This window comes from Lepidothrix coronata, unplaced genomic scaffold (genome assembly GCF_001604755.1).
Source record: "Lepidothrix coronata isolate B3197 unplaced genomic scaffold, Lepidothrix_coronata-1.0 Scaffold89, whole genome shotgun sequence".
NCBI classification, from domain to species: Eukaryota; Metazoa; Chordata; class Aves; order Passeriformes; family Pipridae; genus Lepidothrix; species Lepidothrix coronata.
Genome location: NW_016690269.1, coordinates 2,695,054 through 2,720,047, shown reverse-complemented (window position 1 = coordinate 2,720,047; position 24,994 = coordinate 2,695,054). Strand labels below are relative to the sequence as shown.

Here is a 24,994-nt window from a genome sequence, read left to right as displayed (position 1 = left end):
GGGTTTTTTTTCTACTGAATTTTTGCCAGTTTTGACAAATGGAGCATTTGTGGGAAACAGTTGGAATTAATGTTGATCCAAAATACTTCTGTTTGAAAATTAAAGAGAATAAGACACTAGCAAGAGATAAACATGCAGTATCCTTAGAAAGCTACCTGGCTAATATGTGTGGACAAAAAGAGAATCTGTCATGTAGTGGGATGGATTGGAACATACTATTTGTGCAAGAATAAGCTCAAATGATTAAATAGTCATGTAGAGAGGCCTACCAGGAAAAGTTTGCGTTTGAAATGGTTGAATTTGGGGGGAAACTAACAAAATATTGGAAAGTGAATGCACTTTATAATTTGGCATGATCTTCAAGATATGAATGATTCATACATGAAAGCATGTTTCTCAAGATGTTTTTCTCATTCTGTTAGTTCAGTTCTTTGTTTTCTTGAAAACATGAGCGTTGACACAGTGGACTGCAGTGCAGGTGGTAGTGTGAAAAATAAGCACTTGTACCAGTTAATTTTTGGGGGGGGGGAATGTTTCTGTAGGCACTTTTTAAAAAAGAGAAAGTAAGAAAATTTGTTATCCTAATGCATATGTTATAGAAGGACAGTAAGTGCTGTTTGCAAAGTGTGTCTGTGCTGTAAGTAAATTAGCAGCTAGCAGGCTCTCCTAAGAGACCCCACTTCCTGGTGGGAAAGAATTTCCAGAGGATGGTGTGAGGGGGGGGGAAGGCAAGTTCCTGTGGTTTGTCAATTCAGAAGTTCAGCTTGAGTTTGTTTTTTATCTGCTTGAGAGCTAATAGGATTATTTGACTGTAAAGGTACTTTAGGGAGATCCTTCCCCTTCAGGACAGGATCAGCTGTGAGGCCTGGGCAGGTTACCTGGGGCTTTTCCAGGTGAATATTGAAACAAACCCTTCGAGGATGGAGAACTTGCGTCCAGCTTTGTGGGCAGCAGGCTCTGCTGCTTCGCCCTCATGGAAGCAAAAAAGCATGCTGTATTTATCCAGTTGAATCTTTTGCTTAATTTGCGTGGCAAGACTATATGGCCTTCATCAAAATATGAAAAGTTTGAAAAGGTGCTCTGGAGGACTTCGGGATTTTAGCAGTGAGAAGTGATTTGTTTCTGAAATAAACACATTTCCTAAGAGACACAAACATTTAAGCACGTTTGAAATTGATGTTCTAGTTCTTTTGCAGCCATTCTAACAATTTTAATAATTAAATTACAGATTTAAATCAACAGATAAATAGTTACCTAAAAATGTGTGAATAAATGAATACTGTCAATTCTAGCTTTGCTCTGGAGATCTGGGACTGACTGTAATATTGCATGTTGGTCTTGAGTGTTTTAGGATGAATTGTACTAGCTGTTCTTCAGAATGTCTAAGATAAGGTATTCTTACTGATACCTCCCCCACTCCTATTAGCAGTTCTTGCCAGCTGCATTTTTGATTCTGACATCGTCTCATGGATTTATTAATGTTCAACAGCTGTTGAACAGCTTTGAAAAAAAAAATAATTGTATTGCCTCCCAGTAGTATCCATGTTACCTTCAAATTAACTTTTGGGTTTATTCTGACTCAATAACGGCAGAAATAAAAATGAGTTCTTTTTAGAATTGGATAGTGAAAAGAGGCATAGAAGGAGCAAAAGTGTAAAACTGGAGAAACAGCAGGTGTTTTGTTAGAACCTTTAGGACTTCAGATTTTATAATGATGGTCTTGTATCGTTAAGCATTTGAGATTAAGTAATGTTCTGCTCATTATTGATTATGCAATTATAAAAGCTTGACAAACAGCTGCATTCGAAAGCAATTATAATGTTCATACATAGTTTCTCTGCCCACACACTGGTCTGTCATGTGGAGATGATCCATGTGCATTCCCAATCCATGTGCATTTGCACAAGGGTTTTTTAATTAATCTAGGTGTTTAAGACGCTGTAAAGAAAACTGCAGATCATCAGCTGCAGTCTGTGTGGATCATAGATTGGTAGCTATTAGTATATTTGACATAGAATGCTTGTCTTAATTTTGATAGGTGCATGTTCCTTTCAGGATTTAAATTCTACTTTTCCAGGTCACGTCTTGAATCCAAAAAGTGATTTCTGGTTTTTTTTTGTTTAGTAGTTCAATGCAGCTGACTGTAAGCTGCATTGTGCTGCAGAAATGACTTGCAGACCATTTTGGTCTCCAGGAAAGATTCACGGAGGCTCAGAGCAACAAAAATAGTTTTTAAAATGACTTCTGAGTTAAAAACATACACGCATTATGTGTGTACATCATCTTTCTATTAAATCATGTAAATCTCAGATCAAATGTGCATGTAATAACATTATTAAGAAACCCACAAACAGACCAAAACTTTATTTTTAGTAGCATTAAAAATGTTTGCTGAATACAGAGCAGATGTCCAGCATCATGCTTAGTGATTTAAGGGTGTGAGAGAAGTGGAGGCGGGAGAAAGTCCAAGGAGTCCCTTACCCACTCCATACTATAAAATTTGCTTTTTCCAGAGGAAACCATTGTGGAAGGGATATTCAGACTTCAGTGTAATCAGTGTTAAGTGCTAGTCTGGCTGACATACATATTGTCAAAAAAATACTCTTAAAATTGTTATCCTGTTACATTATATAGAAGTACTTGCAGACTTCTTATATGAGGAAGAATTTTTTACTGCCATAATCTTTGGAATCTTTGTTATTTAGAGATTTAAAATTGCATGGTAATCTATGCAGAAATGTTAATAATGCTTGAAAGTTATTAGACTCCCAGAGATAATCTTTTATGCATGATATTATATTGTTTTCCAGAAGAAAAAAAACTCTTCAAATCCTCACAGTTTGAAGCAAGCTGCAATGTAAAAAGTAAATTGAATCATATTAGGTAGGATACACTACTGTTACAGGTTTTGATAAACTCTGATAGATCTAAAAATTATTAGAGGTCTAGGCATTTAGACTATTTAGGCTATAGGGATTTCTTTACATTTTTTTGCTATAATCTGTTAGCTTAAAGGAATCTTGTAATACAAGCATTTTCTAAACCTGTAATTTCTATCAGTTTGGATAAACTTTACTGAGTAGGGGAGAAACTCCAAAGGTGTCTCTGCTCCTCCTTCACCATAGACCGTCTTGACTTTTTTTGAGGTTCAATGGAGGACCCTGAGTTTCATGCTCTCCCAACTCTCCACGTGCTGAAATGAGAGTCTGGTTGATACTTGTCACTGGATGATGTTTCTTCAACTTAATCCTGAATTATTATGTTGCACAACAAAAGACATGTTCTTTTATATTTTGAGTAAACCTCAGGTATCTCTGGGAGTACTAGCTGAGAATCCTGTACTGCTCCTTTCTAAGAATTGCCAAATCCTCTTGGGGTGTAATGGCTTTGGAATAGCTGGAAACACTGAAAAACAATCTTTTGTGGCACAGGTGTTAGGGGAAAGAGAAAGAGTCATTTCAGAACACAAAACCTGTGTAAAACAGCTACTCTGGCAATGGGAAGATATAAATGAAACAATCATAGAATGCTTTGGGTTGGAAGGGACCTTAAGGATCATTTAGTTCCAACCCCTCCACAGTGGGCAGAGATTCCACACACTAGATAGGTTGCTCAGGGCCTCGTCCAACCTGACCTTGAACACTTCTAAGTATGAGGCATCCACAACTTCTGTGGGCAGCCTGTTCAGTGCCTCGTTACTCTTTGAGTAAAGAATTTCTGCCCAACATCTAGTCTCAGTCTCTCCTCCTTTGCTTTAAAATTGTTTGCCCTTGCCCTATCACTTTTTGCCTGTGTAAAAAGTCGCTCTCCCTTTATAAGACCCCTTCAGGTAGTGAAAGGCCACAATGAGGTCTCCCCAGAGCCTTCTCTTCTCTCCCTGGAGGCTGAACAACCCAGCTCTTTCAGCCTATCGTTGTAGGAGAGGTGCTCCTCATATTTGTGTCCCTCCTCTGGACCCACTTCAACAGGTTCCTGTGTGTTCTGTGCTGAGGACCCCAGACCTGGACACAGTGCTCCAGGTGGGGTCTCACAAGGGCAGAGCAGAGGGGCAGAAATCCCATCCTTGACCTGCTGGCCACTTCTCTTTTGATGCAGCCCAGGGTGCAGTTGATCTTCTGGGCTGTGAGTGCATATTGCCAGCTTATGTCCAGCTTTTCAGCCATGAGAACCCCCTTGCAGGGCTGCAAGTTCCTTGCAGGGCTGCTCTCAGTGACTTCTCCTCCAGAATGTGTTCTTATCTGGGGTTGCCCTGACCCAGGTGCACTACCTTACACCTGGAATTGATAAGCTTCATGAGGTTCTTGTGGACCCACTTCTCAAGTTTGTCCAGGTCCCTCTGGATGGCATCCCTTCCTTCTGTTGTGTCAGCTGCACTGCTCTTGATCTCACAGGCTGTGTCACTGATGAAGATATTAAAGGGAACTGGTCCTGAGACGGAGCCCTGAGGGACACTGGTTGTTGCCGGCCTCCACGTGGACATAGAGCCATGGATCACAACTCTCTGGCTGCATCCATCCAGCCAATTCCTTATCCATGGAATAGTTGATGCCTTAAATCCATGTGTCACCAGTTTGGAGATAAGGATGTCATGTGGGACTGCATCAAAAACCTTTACAGAAGTCTAGGTAGATGACGTCTCTTGGTCTCCCCTTGTCAATCGTTGCTGTCACTCCATTGAAGGCCACTAGGTTGTTCAGCAGTTCTGCTTAACTCTGCTTTGGAAAAAAAAAAAAGAAAACAGCAATTCTGGTTAAATATGCTTTACCCAAGGGTTCTGCACATTTTGTCTGAATAAAAAGATTCCAGATGTTTTGTCTGGGATCCAGTCCTTGGCTCTCGAATGGCAGCAGTTTGACAGAATCATGAGCACTTCAACAGTTTGCTAATTCTTTCTGGGATTGTTGACCCGTAGAATAGGTCCTCAGTCTCTGGCATAAGTAGCCCTTTATTTTCTCGTACTTTGATGTTTTCAAATACAAAACCAGTTGCTCTTCTGATTATGTACATAGTTGTAGTTTTGGTGAAACAGTGCTGTGACCTTCATAAAGTGGACCTGTTGTCACTTGTGGGGGTAGCAGGGAGAGGTATACCATTTGTCACTCTGCTGTGGAAGGGTTGTGAATAATGCCCAAGAGGAAGAAAGCCTAAAGGCATACTGAAAGTGAGAGCAGTACAGGCAGTGTCAGGAACGCAGCAAATAATTCTCTTCAGTCGGGAAGAACTCAAGGGAACAAACTTTTTCAAGTTCCCTGGATATCTTTATTTGTTTTGTAATAGTTTTTCTCCTCCCTTTTTTTGGCTTATTGTTGTTTCCAAGGGCTTGGTTTGTAGGTCATCCTGAAAACTGGTTATGCTCAAAACGTGTTTGTAAGAGATGTTTGCAGGTGTAATGAACTGGATGTCTACAACCACGCATGTGTTTTTCTCTCTTAGCAACAAGGTGTTGGCAGGCCAAGTGTATACCATGCAGTGGTGGTCATATTTCTGGAATTCTTTGCCTGGGGACTCTTGACAACTCCAATGCTAACAGTAAGTCTCATTCATCAACTGTTATCTTGGCAGTAATGGCAAATCTTAGTTTCCTAATTCCTAGGGGTTTGGGTTTTAATTTGTTTTGCGTTTCCTGCCTATCTCATTACCTGAATTCCAGAAGTCTTAGCATTCAACACTGTGCAGTAGTTAATATACTACAGCTGAGATCTGGACTGCTGAAAGACTGAAAGGTAATAGAAAATAAATTAGCAATATGCTGTACTGCTCTTTTACTTGCCTTTTAGAGTAACATCAGTTTAGTTTGTTGGTGGAAGTATCTCTGGAAATTCTGGTTTTTTAAGACTTTGTAGTTCAATTCATCTTCCAGTTGTGATGATTGAATAAACTGTGTTCACTGTTGTGGTCTGGCTGTGTTACCAGCAAGTAACTGAAAGTAAAATGTAAAGGCATTCATGTAAGACATGGATTTCATAAGTATTTAATCTGTTCTGGAATTACGTTGTTTGCCAGATAAACACATAATTTGTGTTTGGTGATAGGATATGAACCATTTCATCTGAAGACATGGATCTCATTCATTGAAATGGGGCCTGCCAGAGAGAAGCCATCAAAAGTCTATTAGTCCAGGTTTTCATCACTTAATATCGGAGAGCACTTTGAACACATGACGAGCAAAGTTTTGTGGGATTGAAAGAGTTAATTATTTTTCTTCCCCAAACTTCAAATAAAATAATCTGCATAACTCTCGAAGTGTGTTTGTCTAACCTTCCTAAAGACAATCACTGAACATAGCTTGATAATTAAAAAAGTCCATATAAAACAGTTAACCCATTTCTGTAAAGCAGGTGTCTCATTAATGACCATCCTGTCATGATGTCCTGCCAGTGTCAAAATATGGGCAAGCTTACTGGGTGATCTTTCTTATTTCTTTTTTATTTTTTTCCTTTACTTTTTTTCTTAACCAAAGTGCTCGACTTCAACTTGCCCAAGCCTGACACTTCTTATTTTTTGTGGTTCTGTCATGATTCTCCAGGTCATTGTCAACGTTCAATCTTACTAAAATGTCATGTATTATGAAAATAAATTGCATGTATTCTACAATAGCTGAGATTATTTACAGTTAATTTTTTAAATTGCTTTTTCACTTCTTTTGGCATCTGTCAGCAAAGCTATACTGTTTGTTACATGACACTGTATTTGGAGAAGAAAAGATTTAAAGTGTTTGTAAAGAACACAAAGGCTTTTTTGGTCGCAGACTGCCCAAAGTTTGTGCTCATTACTTTTATTTATGTACTTTTATGCCAATGTTAGTAAATCACCATAAGCAATATTAATCACTTACTGACATATTCTGTCTTCAGTATGATTTTTTTTAATATGTATCTATTGGTAGAACTTGAGTAAAGCAGTTCCCTCTACCAGCTTGTCAACTTTCTTTTCTCTAATCTATAAAGTTACAGAAATTAATCTCAAAAATTTAAACCAATATCAGCAGTGGTTGCCTCCCAGGAAAAAAACCTGGAAAACACTTCACAGAAAGATAATTAGATTAGGAAACTCAGAGTATCCAGCTCTCTCTCTTTTTTTTTTTTTTTTTAACTTAGAAGACGTCTGCTTTTGGATCTCTAATTTGAACCCCGACTTTTTTCTTCCATTCATATAATCAGATCAGTGATCTTAACAGGTGAAAAATTGTTTTAAATATCTAACCAAATGATGACACCAGAAGGGAAAAGGGGTATAAATGAGAAGAATTATCCGACCAGTAGTTAATATGAGAACCACCACCTTTATTAAACGTATGATTTGAGAATCCCAGTCATCCTTGAAAAAGGATGCTGACACTTTTCAGTGACACTGCAGTATTCTGTTTCTTCAGGCTAATGGCTTTCTCAGTATGCATATAAATAATTTTTGTAGTTGGTGGCACTACCTCTGAATAAAGAGCAAACGAATTTGAATTTTGTCTGCATACTTGCTTTGATCACTTCAGTAATTTTTTTTAATCGACCCTGTAGCACCTGTGAGGCCCCTTAACTCTCTTGCATATTTATGGTAAATCTGTTTAGTGTAGATTAACGTTCTTGCCCTTGAATTAAGACTGCTGGTAAAGCACCTTAAATGAATTTATAGCTGTATTTAAACACTCAGAACTCTTGCTAGTATTTTTAAGTATCTACTTGTTCATCAGTTGTGAATATGTAACTCTTTTTTCCTCATCAGTGTAAGTTAGACAAATCTCATTTTCACTCCTAAACATTGACTGACAATGTTTGAGTCAACCTTTTGAAGGAATTAGCTATATCGAAAATTTTGTAGTTTTTAGTGCACAGAGATGCTTTTTGCTCACATTGATCCTCTTTTTTTATTTTAATAATTTCTTATGAAGACAAATAGGAAGTATAAGATAATTTTTTCTGGGACTTTTTTTTTTTTAGTTTTTATTTTGCGTAAGATAAAAGTTCACATAGAGCTATCCTGTTTTACCAATCAAATTTAAACTTGGAATTAACTTTATTCTGTCTCTCCTGATTCAAATAATGTTTTTTTTTTCCTGTCAGGTCTTACATGAAACATTTCCCCATCATACATTTTTAATGAATGGTCTTATTCAAGGTTTTAAGGTAAGATCTTTTTAAAACCTTTGACCTAAATATTGTGTGTGTTCTTGTATTTTATTTGTCTCACCTGAATTCTCCATAAGAACTTACAAAACAAAACAAACTTACAAAATGGTTTTCTCAGTATGCATATAAATAATTTTTGTGGTTGGAGGCACTTACTTTATAAGGATTTGGCAGAGCAGGGATTTAGTGCAGTAGTCTGTACACTTATGTTAAGCTTGAGAGTGACTGTATTTGAATAACAGAGGTATGCTAAAGTTAGCTGGAGTAGACTTCCAGTGTACAGAACCATGCATTTACTGAGGTTTGGACTTACAGCAGAGTTGGATTGATGAGTGAACAAAATACTAATTTGGAGGAAAATGTTCTTCTAAGCTAAAGTTCTGCAGTTAACAAGCTTAAGAAATCCTTTACTTATTTTAATTCTGTGTAACACAGAACAGATTTGAGATGAAGGCCTAGACTCTAGGTCTTCATGAAATGCTGAAAAATCTAGTATTTGATCCTTCATCAGTGATCCTGTACATCTAACACTGACCTTTGCCAGTGGAATATCATAATGGTGTCCCATAATCTCAAGTTGCCAAGCTTGCTCAAGTGATCCTTGTAGTTCTTGCAGTGTACAGATGTACTGTACACGATGAATACTTGATATAAAGCAATAAGTGTTATCTTAAATTTGTTTCAGAGAACAGTTAGCGTTACCCAAAACTGTCTCTTAGAACAATCCAAAAGACCCTTCAGTTAGAGAGGAACTTGGATTTGAAATCTAGCATGAAGTCTCTTGATAGAAGAGTGGAACTAGACTGTATTTTGGAGATTTTAAAGAAGGTTTTTCAATCTGTGTTACTTCTATATTGAATTAAATGCATCTTGAAAAAACATATGCTGTTTCTTTTTTTCTTTTTTTAAATTCACTGGGGTTTAATAGATTTGAAACATAGAACATCAGAATCACAGAAAACTAGATTGTAGAAAAAATTGTGTACATTTTCAGTTATCGACAACTTTGTGTTTAATTTCAAATCAATTTTAAATTTTAGTCCTTCCTTATATGGTGGTTAAAGTGGGACTTGGAAATGTATATATAGGCATAATAATTGTTTTTCTTCTGTCCCAGGGTTTTTTGTCCTTTCTCAGTGCTCCTCTAATAGGTGCTCTCTCGGATGCATGGGGGAGGAAATCTTTTCTTCTTCTTACAGTTTTCTTCACCTGTGTCCCAATTCCACTGATGCGAATAAGCCCATGGTAAGTGGTACAGACTTGTCAGTAGAGCAGAGGAGTAGTTTGGTTAGATGGGAAAGGGACAATAAGACAGGAAAGCAGCTTTCTTTTCAAGATATGACTGCGTTATTCTGGAACTTTTCTGTTTAAGAGGTGTTAAAACTGAGTATCTTAGAGGTGGCAATAATGAAATGTGATTTAGTAACTTTATTCACACAAGTAAAACAGTACTTGAAAGGATTTGATAGTCCTTTCTAACTCAGTTTTAAGCTCAGCTGCCAGTTTGTTCCCCTTGATGACTGACAGTAATAAACATGTTTTTAAATCTAAATGAACCTTAGCATTGATTTGCCACAGAAAAGTATAATTGCTGCAAATGAGATCTTCTATCTCTTTGATTAGGACTTTGTTTCAAAGTCAATACCCCTCAGTTAAAACTTCAGTTTCATTTACATTAATTGTGAAACTTGTGAGATTACAAAAGAACTTCATGTGCATGGAATGCATTCAGAGTTCAGCTTCCACAGCATTTTATGGTAGTTTATTCCTTAGCTGACTGTGAAAATTAGTTCTAAAATAGTTTATTTTTCTGAACTTAAACTTGAGAGTGTAAAAATCCCTTCATGTCCTACAGGGGCCACTTCTTTTAGGCTGATGTTAACAGGGGAACATAAAAAATTGAGATGCTGTTTTCCAGTATTTAAGTGAGATTGCACAAACATTCATCTCCACGAAGGCTCTATTTTAGTTCTCGAGGAACACTTCTCTTAAGCTTAAATACAAACTTGCTTATTAGTAAGATAAAAAGCAAGAAATCTTAGCTCAAACTTTCTGACTGTTGCTCTTAAATTTTTAGGTGGTACTTCGCAATGATTTCGGTATCTGGAATCTTTTCTGTTACCTTTTCCGTAATATTTGCCTACGTAGCTGATGTAACACAAGAACATGAAAGAACTACAGCCTATGGACTGGTAAGATATGCTAAACTTTGAAAAAAGGGTCAGATTATGACCTCCCTGTTGAACTGGTGTTTTGATGCACAGATTGTTTTCTGGTTGTGGTGGTTTGAGACCCCTCAAAAATCCAGTTTCCAAGTTCAAGCCCCCCTCCCACAATTTGCTTCAGTGTGAGGGGTTTTCAGACAAAACACAACTACATACATACATATTTACATACATATATATAGGTAACAACTTAACTATCTCTTCTACGATGAAATAATATATTTACATTAGATTAAATTTCTCTTTTTCTTCAACAAGAGTCCAGGAAGAAAAAAGTCCTTTTGTCACTTTTCAGGTCACAGTTCCTTCAAATTAGTTTCTGTGTATTAGTTAATGTCCTTTATTTTTAAGGCAGCAGATTTGAGTATTGTAGTCAGAATTTTTTTGTTCTTACTTTGTGAAAATCCCAGTCCCTCGAGCCCGAGCCTTCAGGGGACTTCCTTAGAGACTTTCACTCCTCCTCCTCTCTGGTGCTGCTGCATTTCGGAACTCCCTTCAAATAGAACTCCACCTCTCTTTCCAAAAGAGGGTCTCTGAAAGGGGTTTTGGGGAGATTTAATTCAATCTTACCCCCAAAACACTCTTCATTGAGTTTTCTCTGCTCTGTTGCCAGCTCTCCCTCCTTGCAGGACATCTCTGCGTCTCTCTCAGCCGGCTCTGTGCCATCTCTGCTGCTTGTTATCTCTTGGCTCTCAGCCACAGCTCTCCACTCAGCGCTGCCTCTGCCACTGCTTTTCCATCTTCTGCTGCCCACTCACAGCAAGGAAATTTCCTCCAGTTCTCAGCTACAGTACTTGGCCCAGTTCAGTACTGTTCCAAGCTCCTGCAGCCCCTAGACAGGGGCCAGGGACTTTGGCCCCCAGTGGGGCTCGCTGGCCCCTCTCTCCTCTTGGCTCAGACCATGGCTGCCTCCTTTTTCAACTACCTCAGCTTCCTTCTCTTCCGGACTGTGCCATGTGTTGATTTTTACAGTAGCGAAATGTAGCTTCTGATTGGCCCTGGCACACCAGGAACACCACCCCCCGGGGTTAACCACTTTTCTAACTCCAGGGGAAAACATTTTTTATCCCAGGACACTGGTTAATGTGAAGCGGTTGGTAAAGGAATGAACCATGCCTCAAGACACAGAGTTCAGGCAATGAACAGCGTGCTGGGCGCTCAAAGGAACACCGTAACAATTTGACACGTCACCTGCAGAGAGGGCATGTGGAACAACACACCTCTTAACTTCCACAAGCAAAACATGCAGTGTTGTTAAAGGCAGTGCAGGGTATTTAATACTTCATCCAGCAATACCTTTATCATATGGAAATTACACTTTTAGTTCATATGGCTTCTTTTTAATATAGAATGTCTTTTTTCTATAGTCAAAACAGGTAGGAAGGATGAAAAGGCATAATGCAGCATTCGTAGTAACTTCGTCATGACCTTTCTTAATTAGCAAAAGATGAGGAAAATGGTTCAGTTAGTACAAACTAGTCCTTTCAGTAATATAATTCCTACTTAGTTTGCTTTCCTAGTATTTATATTGGTTTAGGGTTTGGAGATCTGTTGGTAGATGCACTTAGCCTTTGAACATTTTTTATCCCTTTATCTTCTGTGCATCTGTTTTCACTATGCAGATATTCACTGAATTCATTTTTGGCTGATTATATGCTACTTTGGGCTATTGAGGGTTCCCTTTATTTTTAGCCTTATGAATATATGATTACTGAGATGGTCATTTAGCAGTTAAGAAAATAAAGGACTTAGTTCTCTTGGACTTGTGTGTGTTGTTACAGCAGAGCACAAAACAGATTTAAAAGTTCTGAAATTCTGACTTTATTTCTGCTGCATATAAAGAGGGCCACAGGTATATTTGGAGCATATATTTGCCTGCATTCAAACAGTTTTTCTTGACAGAAACAACTTTATCTAAAATTCTATGAAGTGATAGACAAAAGTGCAGTTGTTTTAACGAGGTCTGTTTCTGTTTGTTGTACCTTTTCCTTGTTTTTTTTTCCCCTAAATTGGTATAAACCTAAATTTCTAGCTTGTGTTCTTATTCTGTAAAATAGTTATGGTTTAATTTTGGGGACTGTAAAAGAGCAACAAAAAAAAACCCAACCCCAACAACAAAACAGCTGCTATTTAACCTTTTTCTGGTTATTTTTGTAGTGAAATTTAGTTACAACACTTGATTTTTCATCATATTCTGCTGTATGTGAGTATAGTATGCGATCTGTTAGTAGCTGCATGTCACTACAGCACAGTATGATACAACACAGTCTTGTTGAAGTTGTTGTCAGAACTGTTGTCATAGCTAATGATTTCCTAGTTTGCTGTGCTATCCAGTGGTTACTACATATTTAAAATGCAAACTGTTAACAAAGGCATTATATATTATATTACGCTGTGTATTACCCAGGAGTGCTGACAGCTAGGTTCACTTAGGCAGGCATTTAAATGCGCTGACAGCTTTTTCAGTCACATCACTTTAAAATAATTTTTTGTTTCCCACTTATGAATTTGGTCTATTTGAAAGTCAGAGCCATTTTCTTTTGAGCCAAACCCGCTCTTTGGCTGCAAATCCTGTCTGGTGTGGTGTGGTGTTGAGGAGGTTGGACCCATACTTACTGTCATAAGTGGTTGGTGTTATTTTTTGGGGGTTTTGTTTGTTTGGTGGGTTTTTTGGTTTTTGTTTTGTTTTTAAAACTTGGATTTTTACCAGTGTGGTTTTTTTTTTTTAAAAACCTGGGTAGGGGTGGTGGTGTTGGTGAACTTGTGAACTGCTCTTTTGCACAGGTATCTGCCACTTTTGCAGCAAGTTTGGTGACTAGTCCTGCCATTGGAGCATACCTGTCTGCCAGCTATGGAGACAGCCTTGTTGTACTAATGGCCACGTTGGTGGCAGCTGTGGACATCTGCTTCATCCTGCTAGCTGTACCAGAATCTCTGCCAGAAAAAATGAGACCTGCTTCATGGGGATCTTCTATATCGTGGGAGCAGGCAGATCCTTTTGCAGTAAGATGCGCTTCAATAAGTAATTATTAAATATTTGATGATTAATAAAGAGTAGGTTTTGATTGCATTTTGTAATCGTGAGAAATCTTTAATCTTCTCAGTAGCTTGACTACTCATTATACAATAATCTTGCTTCTCTGTTCTTGCCCAAAAAGATCTAGATGCATTTAAAAACCAAAATCAAGCCAAACTTTGTGGATTAAATAATTTTTTATTTGAAAATAATGTTTCATGTGAAAGCCCAAGGGAGAATGCTGTACTTTTGTCACTTATGTACTCTATTTTATTGTAAGAGAAATGCTTAATTCTTACACCACAAAAGTCAATATTTTAAGATTTTCCATATTCACTTTATGTTTGTACTTTTGGCAGTATCTCTCCTGATTTCCAGTTTTGGTTACATGTGATTTCTTTCTAATACAGAATGGATCTACAAAGCCTGATTTTTCTACAGGCTAAAATTTGTCGTCCAGTCTTTGTAGTAACTTGTTCATTTGTTCAACTTGTGTTTGTGTTACACCTTGATATCTTAAAAGAGGAAAGAGTGATTGTTCTTCATGAGATGCATCCTGCTGGGAGCTGGTTGTGAATATTGAGAGATGAATGGCATGCTTGAAAGACTGCAGTTACAGAATTTCTTTTCCACAATGTATTTGTTCCTCAAATTAATTATTATCATGGGTGAACAAGTAAAAGAACTGTGCTTGGAAAAATGCTCTAATAATTTTTGAAAAGAAACAGTTGTAAAGAGGCTAACATCTTTCAAAACAGATTATTATGCAGATCGATTAGAAGATGTTGTGCATTTCCCTAAATAGTATATGATGCTGTTTTCAGGGAATAATTGTAAATTTGGCACTGAACAGTAGCTTCAAAAATCTAGTGGAAGCTTTGCAGAAGAATCAGTTATCACAAACCTTATTTAATGAGGTTGTTTTTAACTTGACATTCACCTTAACAGTTTCCATGTGTGATTTTTTTTTTTTTTTGGTACAGTAAAATGGATGGGTAAATGCATGGGTAAAAATGGATTTCAAAAAAATTTACCTTCTGCTTGCTTTATGCTTTCCTTAGGCTTTGTATAAATGTTGCAATCCTTGCTTTGTTACTTTGTTTTACAGTCTCTGAGAAAGGTTAGAAAAGATTCTACGGTTCTCCGCATCTGCATTACAGTGTTTCTCTCCTATCTGCCCGAGGCTGGCCAGTATTCCAGTTTTTTTCTGTACTTGAGACAGGTAAATGTTGGTGTCTTCACATCTCAGTAAGGATATTTAAATAAGTATTGCCTGAGACTTGTTTCTTGTTGAAGACTTTTCTCAGAAACCTGCTTTCTGGCAAAATACAGCTTTAAAACTCCAGGCAGGGTACTTTGTTAAGCAAAGAACTGAATAACACTTGACTCCCGATGATAAACCCTACAATAGCTTAAACATGTGTTAACCTTAAGCAGACCTTTGTTTCCCATTCAGTGCAGCAGTTTCTGGGTCTTGAGGCAAGATCCTGCCTTGTGAAGAGCTGTTGTGTTTATGGGAGGGAGAGAGAGCTCTAGTTTCCGGATACATGACTTCCTCTGTCTCCTATTTTAGGGCATTTTTTTATTTCTGTGTTTTTCTTGGCAAACAGTCAAGGATTAGTCTTGAAAGTGGACACTTCCTCTATGGATTTAGAGTATAAGCAGGGATCAGTGTTTTCTTTGAGTAAGATATCTCTCTGCTAGTGATTGTCCTGGTTTGTGTTTGGCATTTGTTTTTTACGCATTTTCTGCTTCTCTGCAGATTATAGGTTTTGGATCTGCCAGCATTGCAGCATTTATAGCTGTGGTAGGCATTTTGTCCATAATAGCTCAGGTAAGCTTTGTTCTTTACAGTGCTTTATTAACCAGTAGAACAATATTCAGGCAGACACTTCCTTAAGCTTGTCTATAAAATTTTTACATGCTCTAATGTACCAGTGTATCTTGCACTCACTAAAGGTTATATTCATTATATATTATGTGTAAATTTCCTTCCTTTTATGAGCTTTTGTTAGAAACAAAATGAAAATAAAACTTGCTAACCTTGGATCAGTAAATTCACTGGAAATCTGACTTAAAATTATTTAAATGATACAGGAAGTTGGTTACTTAATGCGAGGCTTTCTGAAAGGGAAATGTGTTATTTTAAGCAAAAGTCATGCTACTTGCAGCTATTCAATTAGCTCATGTTATCAAATTTGCATATGAACAATGCCAATATTGGCCTGGTCTGTCCAGAGTTACTTAAGCTCAGCTTGGAGGCTGAGGTGTGGTTGCTATCATACAGCAAGCTGGTTTTTGAACAGGTCCTTTGGATCTTTTGGAAATCAAAGTTTTTATGATATGATCTTTGGTATCTTTATGGGTACAGTCTGTCTTCCTGTTGTGATAACAAGAAGAGGAATGGCACCTACAGCATGTTGTAACCTTGCTGCCATCTTTAGCAGAGCGAAGGTCTTACTGTTTTGATGTAAACAACACATTCCATCAGCGTTTACCAGTTTTACTGGCATCAGTTGTGGCCTTCATTATCAATTCAAGTCATTATATTAATCCTTGATTTGTAGTTTGTTCTGGTGCTGTTACTTGGCTGACATTTGCCAGTCATACTTTATGCAGAAGGGTGTTTTTGCTAAAAATCTCTCAAATTGCTGCCCTTCTGGCTTATAATTTTCGGTGGGGAAGCTCTCTATATTTTTGAACTCTTTGAAGAGTGCAGCTTGTTGAAATAATCTTTGCTTTATAAGTACTCATTTGTGTTGGCATGTTGGATATATCCAGAAAGAACTGAACACATGTAGACAGAATTATTGTGTTTTTGCTGTTTAGCATTCCAACTTGCTTTGTCTAAGAGTGAGAATCAAGAAAGATAGGAAGAGAAACAAGACAAGAGAGGAAGTGTGCTCTTCTCTCAAGTCCTTCTGGTTCCTCTTCTCTGTCTTTTTACTGATGCATTGTTGAGTTTCTCATGTTAAATTAAAATGTGTGCTCTGTTAACTGAGTCAAGTTGTCCGTATGGACTTGCTTTACTGGGAACAGACAGCTTCTTGCCATGACTGTGTTGCTGTTGTACCTGAATTGAGACTTCCTTCCCCCTCAGCAGTAACACTTCTAACAGATGAGAAGCACTGTTCTTCCCTTAGGAATAGCTTCCATGGGTGAATAAAAAGGTCGTATCAGTGCTGTAAAGAGTCAGCAGAAAATATTATTGGAGATACCTAGGAATTGGCCTTGGCCAGATTTCAGTGTGTGTGATGAACTTGAGAAAGCAGCAGGATTTCCTTGTTAGTTTTAGTTTTAAATTTGTATAATAATTCACCTGACCTAAAAAGTTTACTTTTTTTCTGAGCTAACAGTCTTTTTTTCTCTACTGTTTGTAAATATCGGTAAATTCAACTCATGTCCAGCCTCTACTATCTTAACTTGGTACCAGCTTTTGTTTTATGGAGCTTTCTAGTGTGTAATGAAGCAGAATTGTAGAGGTGGAAATGAAAGCCTGTTTACAGTAGAAATAGACACTGAGATCTAATATCCATAAAAAAGGCAATACATATGCTTCCTGATGTCCTGAAGTAGAAACCCCTTAAGAGTTAAGAATATTTGTACGTGATTATTGATATGACTCATCTGTGTTTTGGACTTAATACAAGGGCAATAAAAGCACAAATAGCATGAATTTTGTCACCAGTTGAAAGGTCTTCTGAATTACTTTGTGTGGCAGAAATGACTTTAACAATCTGGCTTTTTAAAACAACTTTTGAGTGAACCAATTTCTCTTGCAGACTGTGTTTCTCAGTATCTTGATGAGGTCTATAGGGAACAAAAACACAGTTCTCCTTGGCCTTGGCTTTCAGATCCTTCAGCTGGCTTGGTATGGTTTTGGATCTCAGTCTTGGTAAGTTCACATTTTCATAGGTACGTGCCTCTTAAGGAACAGAAAGTTTTTTTCCCCCAGAAATGCTACAATTTAATTCTGTTGTCCTGAGTAATTAAAAGTTCTGTGGACTAAGTGTTCTCATTTTCATTACACTACCAAAATTTGGTCTATATTTTGCATATGTAGGAATGATAGAATTTTCCATATATGTGGTGTACTAACAGCCCTTTTGAAAAGGGAGTCTTTGCACCACTTTGGTTCACTGAGTGTTATATCTAAGGATGTGGTTAAAGCTTTTCCTAAAAGCCAATTAGTAGCATGTTCTCTCTTGTCATTCCACTAGGTCCTGGACCTATTCTTTTTTTCTGTTTTTCTAACGTGCCCTCTTTACTATAATTATATTTGTCTTGGAAATTATCTAGAGCTTCTTTTGTAGGAGAAACTGTCTGTAAGTAAGGACAACTAGAACCATAAGCTAGAACAGCTTCTTCTTTACCAAGTTTGTCCTACTGACAGTGATGAATACTGTTTCTTTATCAGAGCACTTCCTGTAAGTTATAGGAGTCTCACTGGGACTTGGAAGTTGTTCCTTTGTGCAGCATTTGGAGAGGGAAAGCGCACTTCACTCGCATTTCCCTCTTTTTTTCTACTGTAATAGCTAGTGCAGAAGCAAATCAAGTGGTCTTCTGTTCTAATAAGTTCTGCATAATTCATGGGAGGGGAGCAGGAAGAGGGTTCTAACCAGATAATTTCCAGTCTTTAGGTATTTTAATAAGACTATTTTGAAATAGCATTAATCTTTAAATAAGGGTGCCTTTGTGGTCCTTCTGGGGTGTGGGGAGTAATTACAGTCTCATTTTTAATTCAAATTCTGTGCTTAACACAGGATGATGTGGGCAGCAGGATCTATAGCAGCGATGTCAAGCATTACATTCCCAGCAATCAGTGCTCTGGTTTCACGAAATGCAGAGGCAGATCAGCAGGGTGAGTGTTGAATGAATTCCTGTTTAGGCATCATACTGCTTTTTCTGTCTAGAAAGCAGTAGAGTTATCTAGGTGTACTTTCAGTTATCTTGGTGAGTAATATTTTTACTTGGTAGTAGTTGTAGAAGTCTGCCAAGCTATGTAGAGAGGAATTTTGCATTGCAAAGTACATAGTTCGTGTCTGACCAGCTATTTTTTTAGCTTCCTTTAAAAGTACTACAAAAGCAACAAAGACTTTTCTCTTTTTTTTCCTTTCCTTTTTTATTAAAAGCAATGTTCTCTAAGTAGACAGTGAGGGTTACTGTAACAATACTGCCTTTTTAATAGAAACTAAAAGCGCATTTTACCAGATTAAAATAAGTGTATGCAAGAAGCTTTACTCTTTGTGGAAAAGTTGTCCCTGTTTAATATAATACTTCGAATTTTCAAGGAATACAAAAGGAAGCCAAAGTAACTAGTTGATCTGAGAAGACAGAAAATGTATTGATGTGAAGAGGAATGTACAGTCAGAAATAACTCCTCACTTAAAATGAAGTTGTCACTAGTGTATAATAACGAAATTTAGTGTTATCTTAAAAAAATATCCTGTATATGTACATTGTAAATATCAATCTTGCTTTAACATTGTACAACGTGAGGCTAGGTAAGTGCAGTTAGTATGAGTGGTACCAAGTAGGTGCTGTTCCAGGAGGCAGATTTCTGTTGAGTTTGAAAGGTGCAAAAGACAGTATTTACATGGATTTTTTTCAATTATTCCCCTCTCCCCCATTTTGTTTTTCTAATAGAGACACCTAAAAGCTTTTTGAAGACTTGTTTTCTATTTGTATCAGGAAAGGAATAGTTCAGTTTAGCTGTCACAAGCCACTGAACCTTCATTTTACAGAGGGAACTGGTGTTAATAGCTCCGGCTTTCAGTGGTTCCAAGAGTGATGTTTTGCCACCTAGTGGCATGAAGGTTTTAAACTTACATGTTAGCCTATGAAGTAAAAACTTGGAGAGCTATCATTTTGGCATGTTTTCTGTGCTTCTATTTTACAAGTTACTGCCTTAAGAAGGCAACAGATAACACAGAATATTAATATAGTAAAAAATAGCACTTTGTAGTATCTCAATATGTAAGATCATCAGAAAAGTTTTTGCACCGTTGTCAAAACTGCTTAAGTTGAAACAGAAATACACCTATAGCACTTTGATTAATCAAGCTTCTAAAACAATCCAGTGCAAAACTGCAGCCAGTCAAGTATTGTGAATTTACTGCAGTACACTTGAATTTACTGCCCCAAATAAGTTACGTGGTACTTAAATAAATCCTGGTCACGGTTTGTGCATATTTTGTCAATCATGATCCTTTAAAGGTAGATGCATTACTCTAAATTTCACTTGAAAATAAATTGAATGGGTACCACACTCGAGCTCTGCTGTCATCATTGGAGGCTTTGGGTGAGGGTGGATGAACTCTAGTATAAAATAAAACCTGTACATAAATTTCATCTCTCTTATTGCTTCCAGTAGCCTGCAAGTTAAGTGACAGAACTATGGTTATGCAGAGGATTATTTTAATCCAACAGAGTTGTCTTCCATGTATTTCTTTAGATCCTGGAACATAGAAGTAATTAGGAAATGAGCTTTTTTGGAACAGTCATTAGAATGCAGTCAAAGCTCTTGGCTCTGAGTGTTTCTTCCTTGACTAAAAAAAATATAAAATCCTACTCCTTTTTTTTAAAATTCTTTAGGTGTTGTCCAAGGAATAATAACTGGAATAAGAGGACTGTGCAATGGCCTGGGACCAGCACTGTATGGCTTTATTTTCTTTCTCTTTCACGTGGAACTCAATGAGTTACTACCTGATCATACTTCTGGAAAAAAAGCAATGCAAGTTCCCAGTGACAAGGTAAGTTCAAAATTTGGTGTGCAGTTTGCAGCATATAACTCATGAGGGTAGGAATCTGTCTTTTTTGGTTGATTTAAAATCTTAGTGTCTTTAACTATTTAATTCTCACCTCTCAGCTTTATTAGGCTGTTAAGATAGCTCATAATTTAAATCTGATAGTAAATATTTAGATTTACAGTAGTAGCAGGAATGGTTTCAGTATTGTAGCAGAATACTGTAACCTCTTTAGATGTAAATGTACTGGAGGTAAAAAAGTTGGAGTGAGGTTGTATCATTATAATTATCCACAGGAAGCCCTTACAGCAAACAGTGCAGTCATGAGCTGTGTTTGGAGAGTGACTACTTTTCAAGGATTCTTACCCATAATACTGAAATATTCAAAAGCTGCTCAGATAAATTAGCAAATGAGGGTATTAATTTATGGAACTTTCTTATATCTTTAAGTACTTGTGTGCATAGCACCTGTTGAAGATTTAAGTAATACCATTAATATGTTCTTTACATGTAGAGACCATCAATTGAAAATTCAGGCCTCTGATTGTAACAGCAGTTGAAGGAAGGGAAATATCCTGCCACTGTATGCTTAACTGCAGCTACTTTCCTCCTTCATATTAGAGTGGCTTCCTATGTTTCATTTAGTAGAGTAAAAGTAGACTGGTTTGACAAATTTCATCTTCTGATTTTTATTTAATTGACTCGGATGCAGAAAAGTTGTTTAAGATTAAAAAAAAATAAGCTGGATTGCTGGCACTTCCTTTTGTAGAAGTTTGTCATCAACCTTGGCTGATTTAAAATTTGTCTTACAACCTTTCTGGTGTTTGTTTTTAATTGTGATTATGAAATGTGGATAAATTGTGGTTTAAATTTTAAAGTAAACTGCATTGAAGCAGGAGAGAATAAGTCCAAATATCACATTATCGTACATGCCCACAGCCTTTCTCTGTGGTGAGAATGGTCTGTAGTGCACAGCCTGCTGTTGCTTTCCTCACTCATGTATTAGTTTTTGGGGATGCTTGTTTGTTTGGATAACTTGATTCTAAACTATGTCAACCACGGAAAAGTGAAGTTAAGAATCTATTGAGTATTTGTACTTCTGGATGTTGAAACCTTATTCTGCTAATCTTCAGAGAAGTCTTGCTGATTTAACAGGCAATTTGCCTGAAGTAAAAAGAAATTACAGAGAAGCATCAATCAACTTCTGTTTCATCTGCTAGACAATCCTATTGTCAATTGATAGTTTTGTGTGTTTCTGGTTTTTAGATCAGTGTGGCAGATCGTTTGAGGAATTCATGGGGATTGTAGGTGCAGAAAATTCGTGTTGCAATGCACATATGAACCTGTTTGCAAAAACTTCACAGTCACCATAAATACATTGCCCATGATCTCCTGCCTTAGTGGTGCAATTCATAATGCAGAACTCAATGTCTGAAGCTTCATGGAATTCTTTAATGTGCTTGTTTTGCCGCAGAGAGCCATCGTTCCTGGTCCGCCCTTCCTGGTTGGAGCGTGCATGGTTCTTCTGGCTTTCCTGGTCGCCTTATTCATTCCTGAGAACAGCAAAGCTAGCAGTACCAAAAACCACAGCAACAGCATTGGCAGCAGCCTGAGCAGCAACCCAGACCAAAGTAATGGAGAGGACATTGAACCATTGCTGCAAGATAGCAGTGTGTGAAGGCTGAACTTCGGAGGGGACTGTGGAACAAATTCATGTGCTGAATTGCAGCCCTGGGAGCTGGGTGGGAGATACAGAGTGTCTGTGCTCTGAGGGGAAGGCAGCTGTGTACAGGAGAAGGTCACGTGCCATATGACACTTGAGGTCGATGTCATACTTGCAGGAGGGGTTTTTTGGGATGGCAGGTCACAACTTGGTGTGATTCTACTCAGTATCGGACTGCAAACGCTGTGTCAAACTGTGGTGTTGGGTAGAAGCCTGAACATGCAGAGATAATGGAATTTTTTTAACAGTTCGAATGTTCAATTCCCAAAGTTGCATCATAATGCAAAATAAATAGGTTTGAGCCAGAATAGTTTCTGCCATCACTATTAAAGTTTTGTTTTGCATTTCTTATGCCTTTTGTCTGCATCTATGCCACATGTAGTCTTCATGGTATAGGAGGGACTGATCTCCATATAGTTCTGGTATCTGAAATAATGGTTATCAGTAACATTCTCTAATGTTACTTACTAACAAGAAGTCCAGTAGTTACCAGAAGGCAGTGATAAAACTGAGATGACGGAATCCTGAGTGTGTGTGATCACACATGACAATCGTTACCCGTAAATGAGGATCATATGGAAGTCTTAAACCCACATTCCAGAATACTCAGTTCTGAGCAGTTAAAGCAAATCCAGATGACACCAGAGAGCCAGGTCACATTAATGCTTTACTTATAAAAAATAAGATTTTAATTTTAAAATGAGCAGTGTCAGGAAAATGGACACTCCTGACTTCTGAGTGGGAGCCAGAGTGGTTTACGTTAAGAAATATGTGTATTTATTGCATTTTGTCACTTTATCTGCCATATGAAGTAATCTTTCTTATTAATTCCTTTCACCCCTGCCTTAACTGCTACTTAGGGTTCAGTTATTAATCATATTTAGCCTTCATATAACTGTCTTACCTGCTGAATATCATGGGTATATTCATATCAAATTTCCTTTCTAAATGATGCTTTAAAGGAGTTATGGATGGCTACAAATATGCTAATTTTTAGAGACATTTTATGAAGAATACACAGATTTATATGAATTTTGCTGCAGTGTAAATGGACTATTAAACCCAACTTTAATGAAGTACTCCTGTGAATGTTTTATATGTATGCAATATATGTAGATATTTCTAAGGAGTTTCAAATTTTTACACATGAGGTGCTGTGTAAATCATGTATTTATAAATGTAATGAGGGTACAGACAGATATACAGTTTTTTAAAAGGATTGTGTATTGACTGGACAAATTTTAAAAAATATATATTTTGAAACTTGTTCCACACTGAGCACAGATAACAAACCTTTTGTACTATGTGGTTTGGTTTTTAAGTTAATAAGCTTCCTAATGCATAATAAATCTACATTTTAAGCTTTCTAGGTTTCATAAGTGCGTGTTCTTCCAAGTTCACCGTTGTACCTTCGCTGCCTCAGAACAGAAGTGGGTTAATGCTGGTGCTGGGTGACAGTACCTGAGTTCCTGCTCTTTTGTGTTGTGTCTGTGTCATCAAGCCTGGTGAAAAGTGTGCTTTGCTTAGAAGTTCCTTTGGTGTCTGACATGGTGTCCACTGGGGTAGAGAGGTGGAAAGAGTGAAAGGGAGTCAGTTAAACAAAAAAAAAGAGTAATTTGTGATCTGAACAGTGCTACAGAATCAAGATGCTTTTTCTGATAAGGCTTAGGTGTGTTTATGGTTTTGTTTGGGGTTTTTTGGTTTTGTTTGTTTGTTGGGGTTTTTTTAAATTTCTTGGAGTTCAAGCCTGGGCTTTTATGCTGGATATTTTATTTTTGCTGCAGGGCAGACTGCAGTTAGGTAGGTTTTGCATGATCCCAGTACAGAGTGTCTTAAACTTGATATGGAGCTTAAGAGATCATACAGTATGTTAATGTTAAAAGTAGCAGGTGTCAAAATTAACACTGCTAATAGTATTCCAGCAGTGGGTCACATTTTTAGAGTAGAATCTCAGAGTCACAGAGTGGTTGGAGGCACCTTTAAAGGTCATGGAACAGGGGCATCTTTCACTGGAACAGATTGCTCAAAGCCACCCTGTCCAACCTGCTCTTGAACACTTCAAGGGATGGACCATCCACAACTTCCCTGGGCAACCTCTTGCCACCTTTAAAATGAAATTTTTCTTCCTTATCTCCAATCTAAACTTACCCTTTTTGGTTCAAAACTGTTCCCCTTTGTCCTGTCACTACATGCCCTGGTGAAATGCCTCCTCCTTTCTTACAAGCCCTCTAAATATATTGGAGAGCTCACCCAGTGTGCTAAAAGAGCACATGATAAAGGTGAAAAAAAAGTGAACTACAGATTAGATAAACAATTAAAACATATTTTTATTAGTGGTACAAAATATTTCGCTGTTCTCAGTATAAAATTAACAAATAAGTGATGCTCTGGAATAACGCTTTATTATTTTTGGAAATTTTGGTTTGACACTGTGGTACAGAGATTCAAAGATTTGGTTCTAGGTTCAGTTTATTTTGATACTTGATTTTAATGTCTGTCACTATTGAGAAAGATACCTCACAAAGATATACAGATCCAAATGGAAGAAGTGTGTTGCTAACTATGCCCACTAAGTCAGGATGCTCGTTTTTCAGTCCTGTCCTCTAGCTTTGCAAAGGTCTGTGTTAATATTCAGCTAATATTTCCATCTTCCGTCTTCAGTTGTTCTTGCAAACTAACTAAAGGTCTTGAATTTTTGTGTTGTTAACAAATGGATTGGAAACCCACTAAAACTCTTCCTTTGGAAGATTTTTTTTTTTCCAACAGGTTAAGAAGTTACTTTCCCAGTTGGAGTTGTACAGAGATTTTATGGGTGACACCTTTACTTACACCTCTTTTTGCAACACAGTTGCACGACTAGGGAAACATTTTCAAACCTGTTTTCAAAATACCCCCTCTGTGCAACAGCTTTCTTTTAAAAAGAAAAATTTTCTTTCTCATTTTTAAAACGTCATCTTTATCTTGAAGAGACATGTGAAATGATTTCATTTTTCCAAAATATTAGCATAGTACTGACAGGCCCTTTTCATCAAAGAAAAGGTCAGGAAATTTGGAACAATTTCTTGTCTTTCTGTGAAAGAAAAATGTGAGTTTGACAGCATTTTTAAGCACTTTGCCATGATATAACCAGTGAACCTCTGAGGTACAAAAGACATTCATGATGA

The 24,994-nt window shown here is 37.4% G+C and overlaps 1 protein-coding gene across 1 annotated transcript in view; it reads left to right on the top strand.

Moving 5' to 3' along the window:
* MFSD14B (major facilitator superfamily domain containing 14B) overlaps positions 1-23,187 on the top strand; it is a 28,962-nt gene extending 5,775 nt beyond the window's left edge. Inside the window, exons 2-12 of the mRNA XM_017821236.1 lie at positions 5,434-5,529; positions 8,055-8,117; positions 9,238-9,365; positions 10,198-10,312; positions 13,130-13,348; positions 14,470-14,583; positions 15,124-15,195; positions 17,144-17,256; positions 18,125-18,222; positions 19,956-20,113; positions 21,582-23,187. Coding sequence (XP_017676725.1) covers positions 5,434-5,529; positions 8,055-8,117; positions 9,238-9,365; positions 10,198-10,312; positions 13,130-13,348; positions 14,470-14,583; positions 15,124-15,195; positions 17,144-17,256; positions 18,125-18,222; positions 19,956-20,113; positions 21,582-21,785 — 1,380 coding nt within the window. The 3' untranslated portion in view covers positions 21,786-23,187. The remainder of the gene's footprint in view (positions 1-5,433; positions 5,530-8,054; positions 8,118-9,237; positions 9,366-10,197; positions 10,313-13,129; positions 13,349-14,469; positions 14,584-15,123; positions 15,196-17,143; positions 17,257-18,124; positions 18,223-19,955; positions 20,114-21,581) is intronic.
* Positions 23,188-24,994: the final 1,807 nt, after the last annotated feature.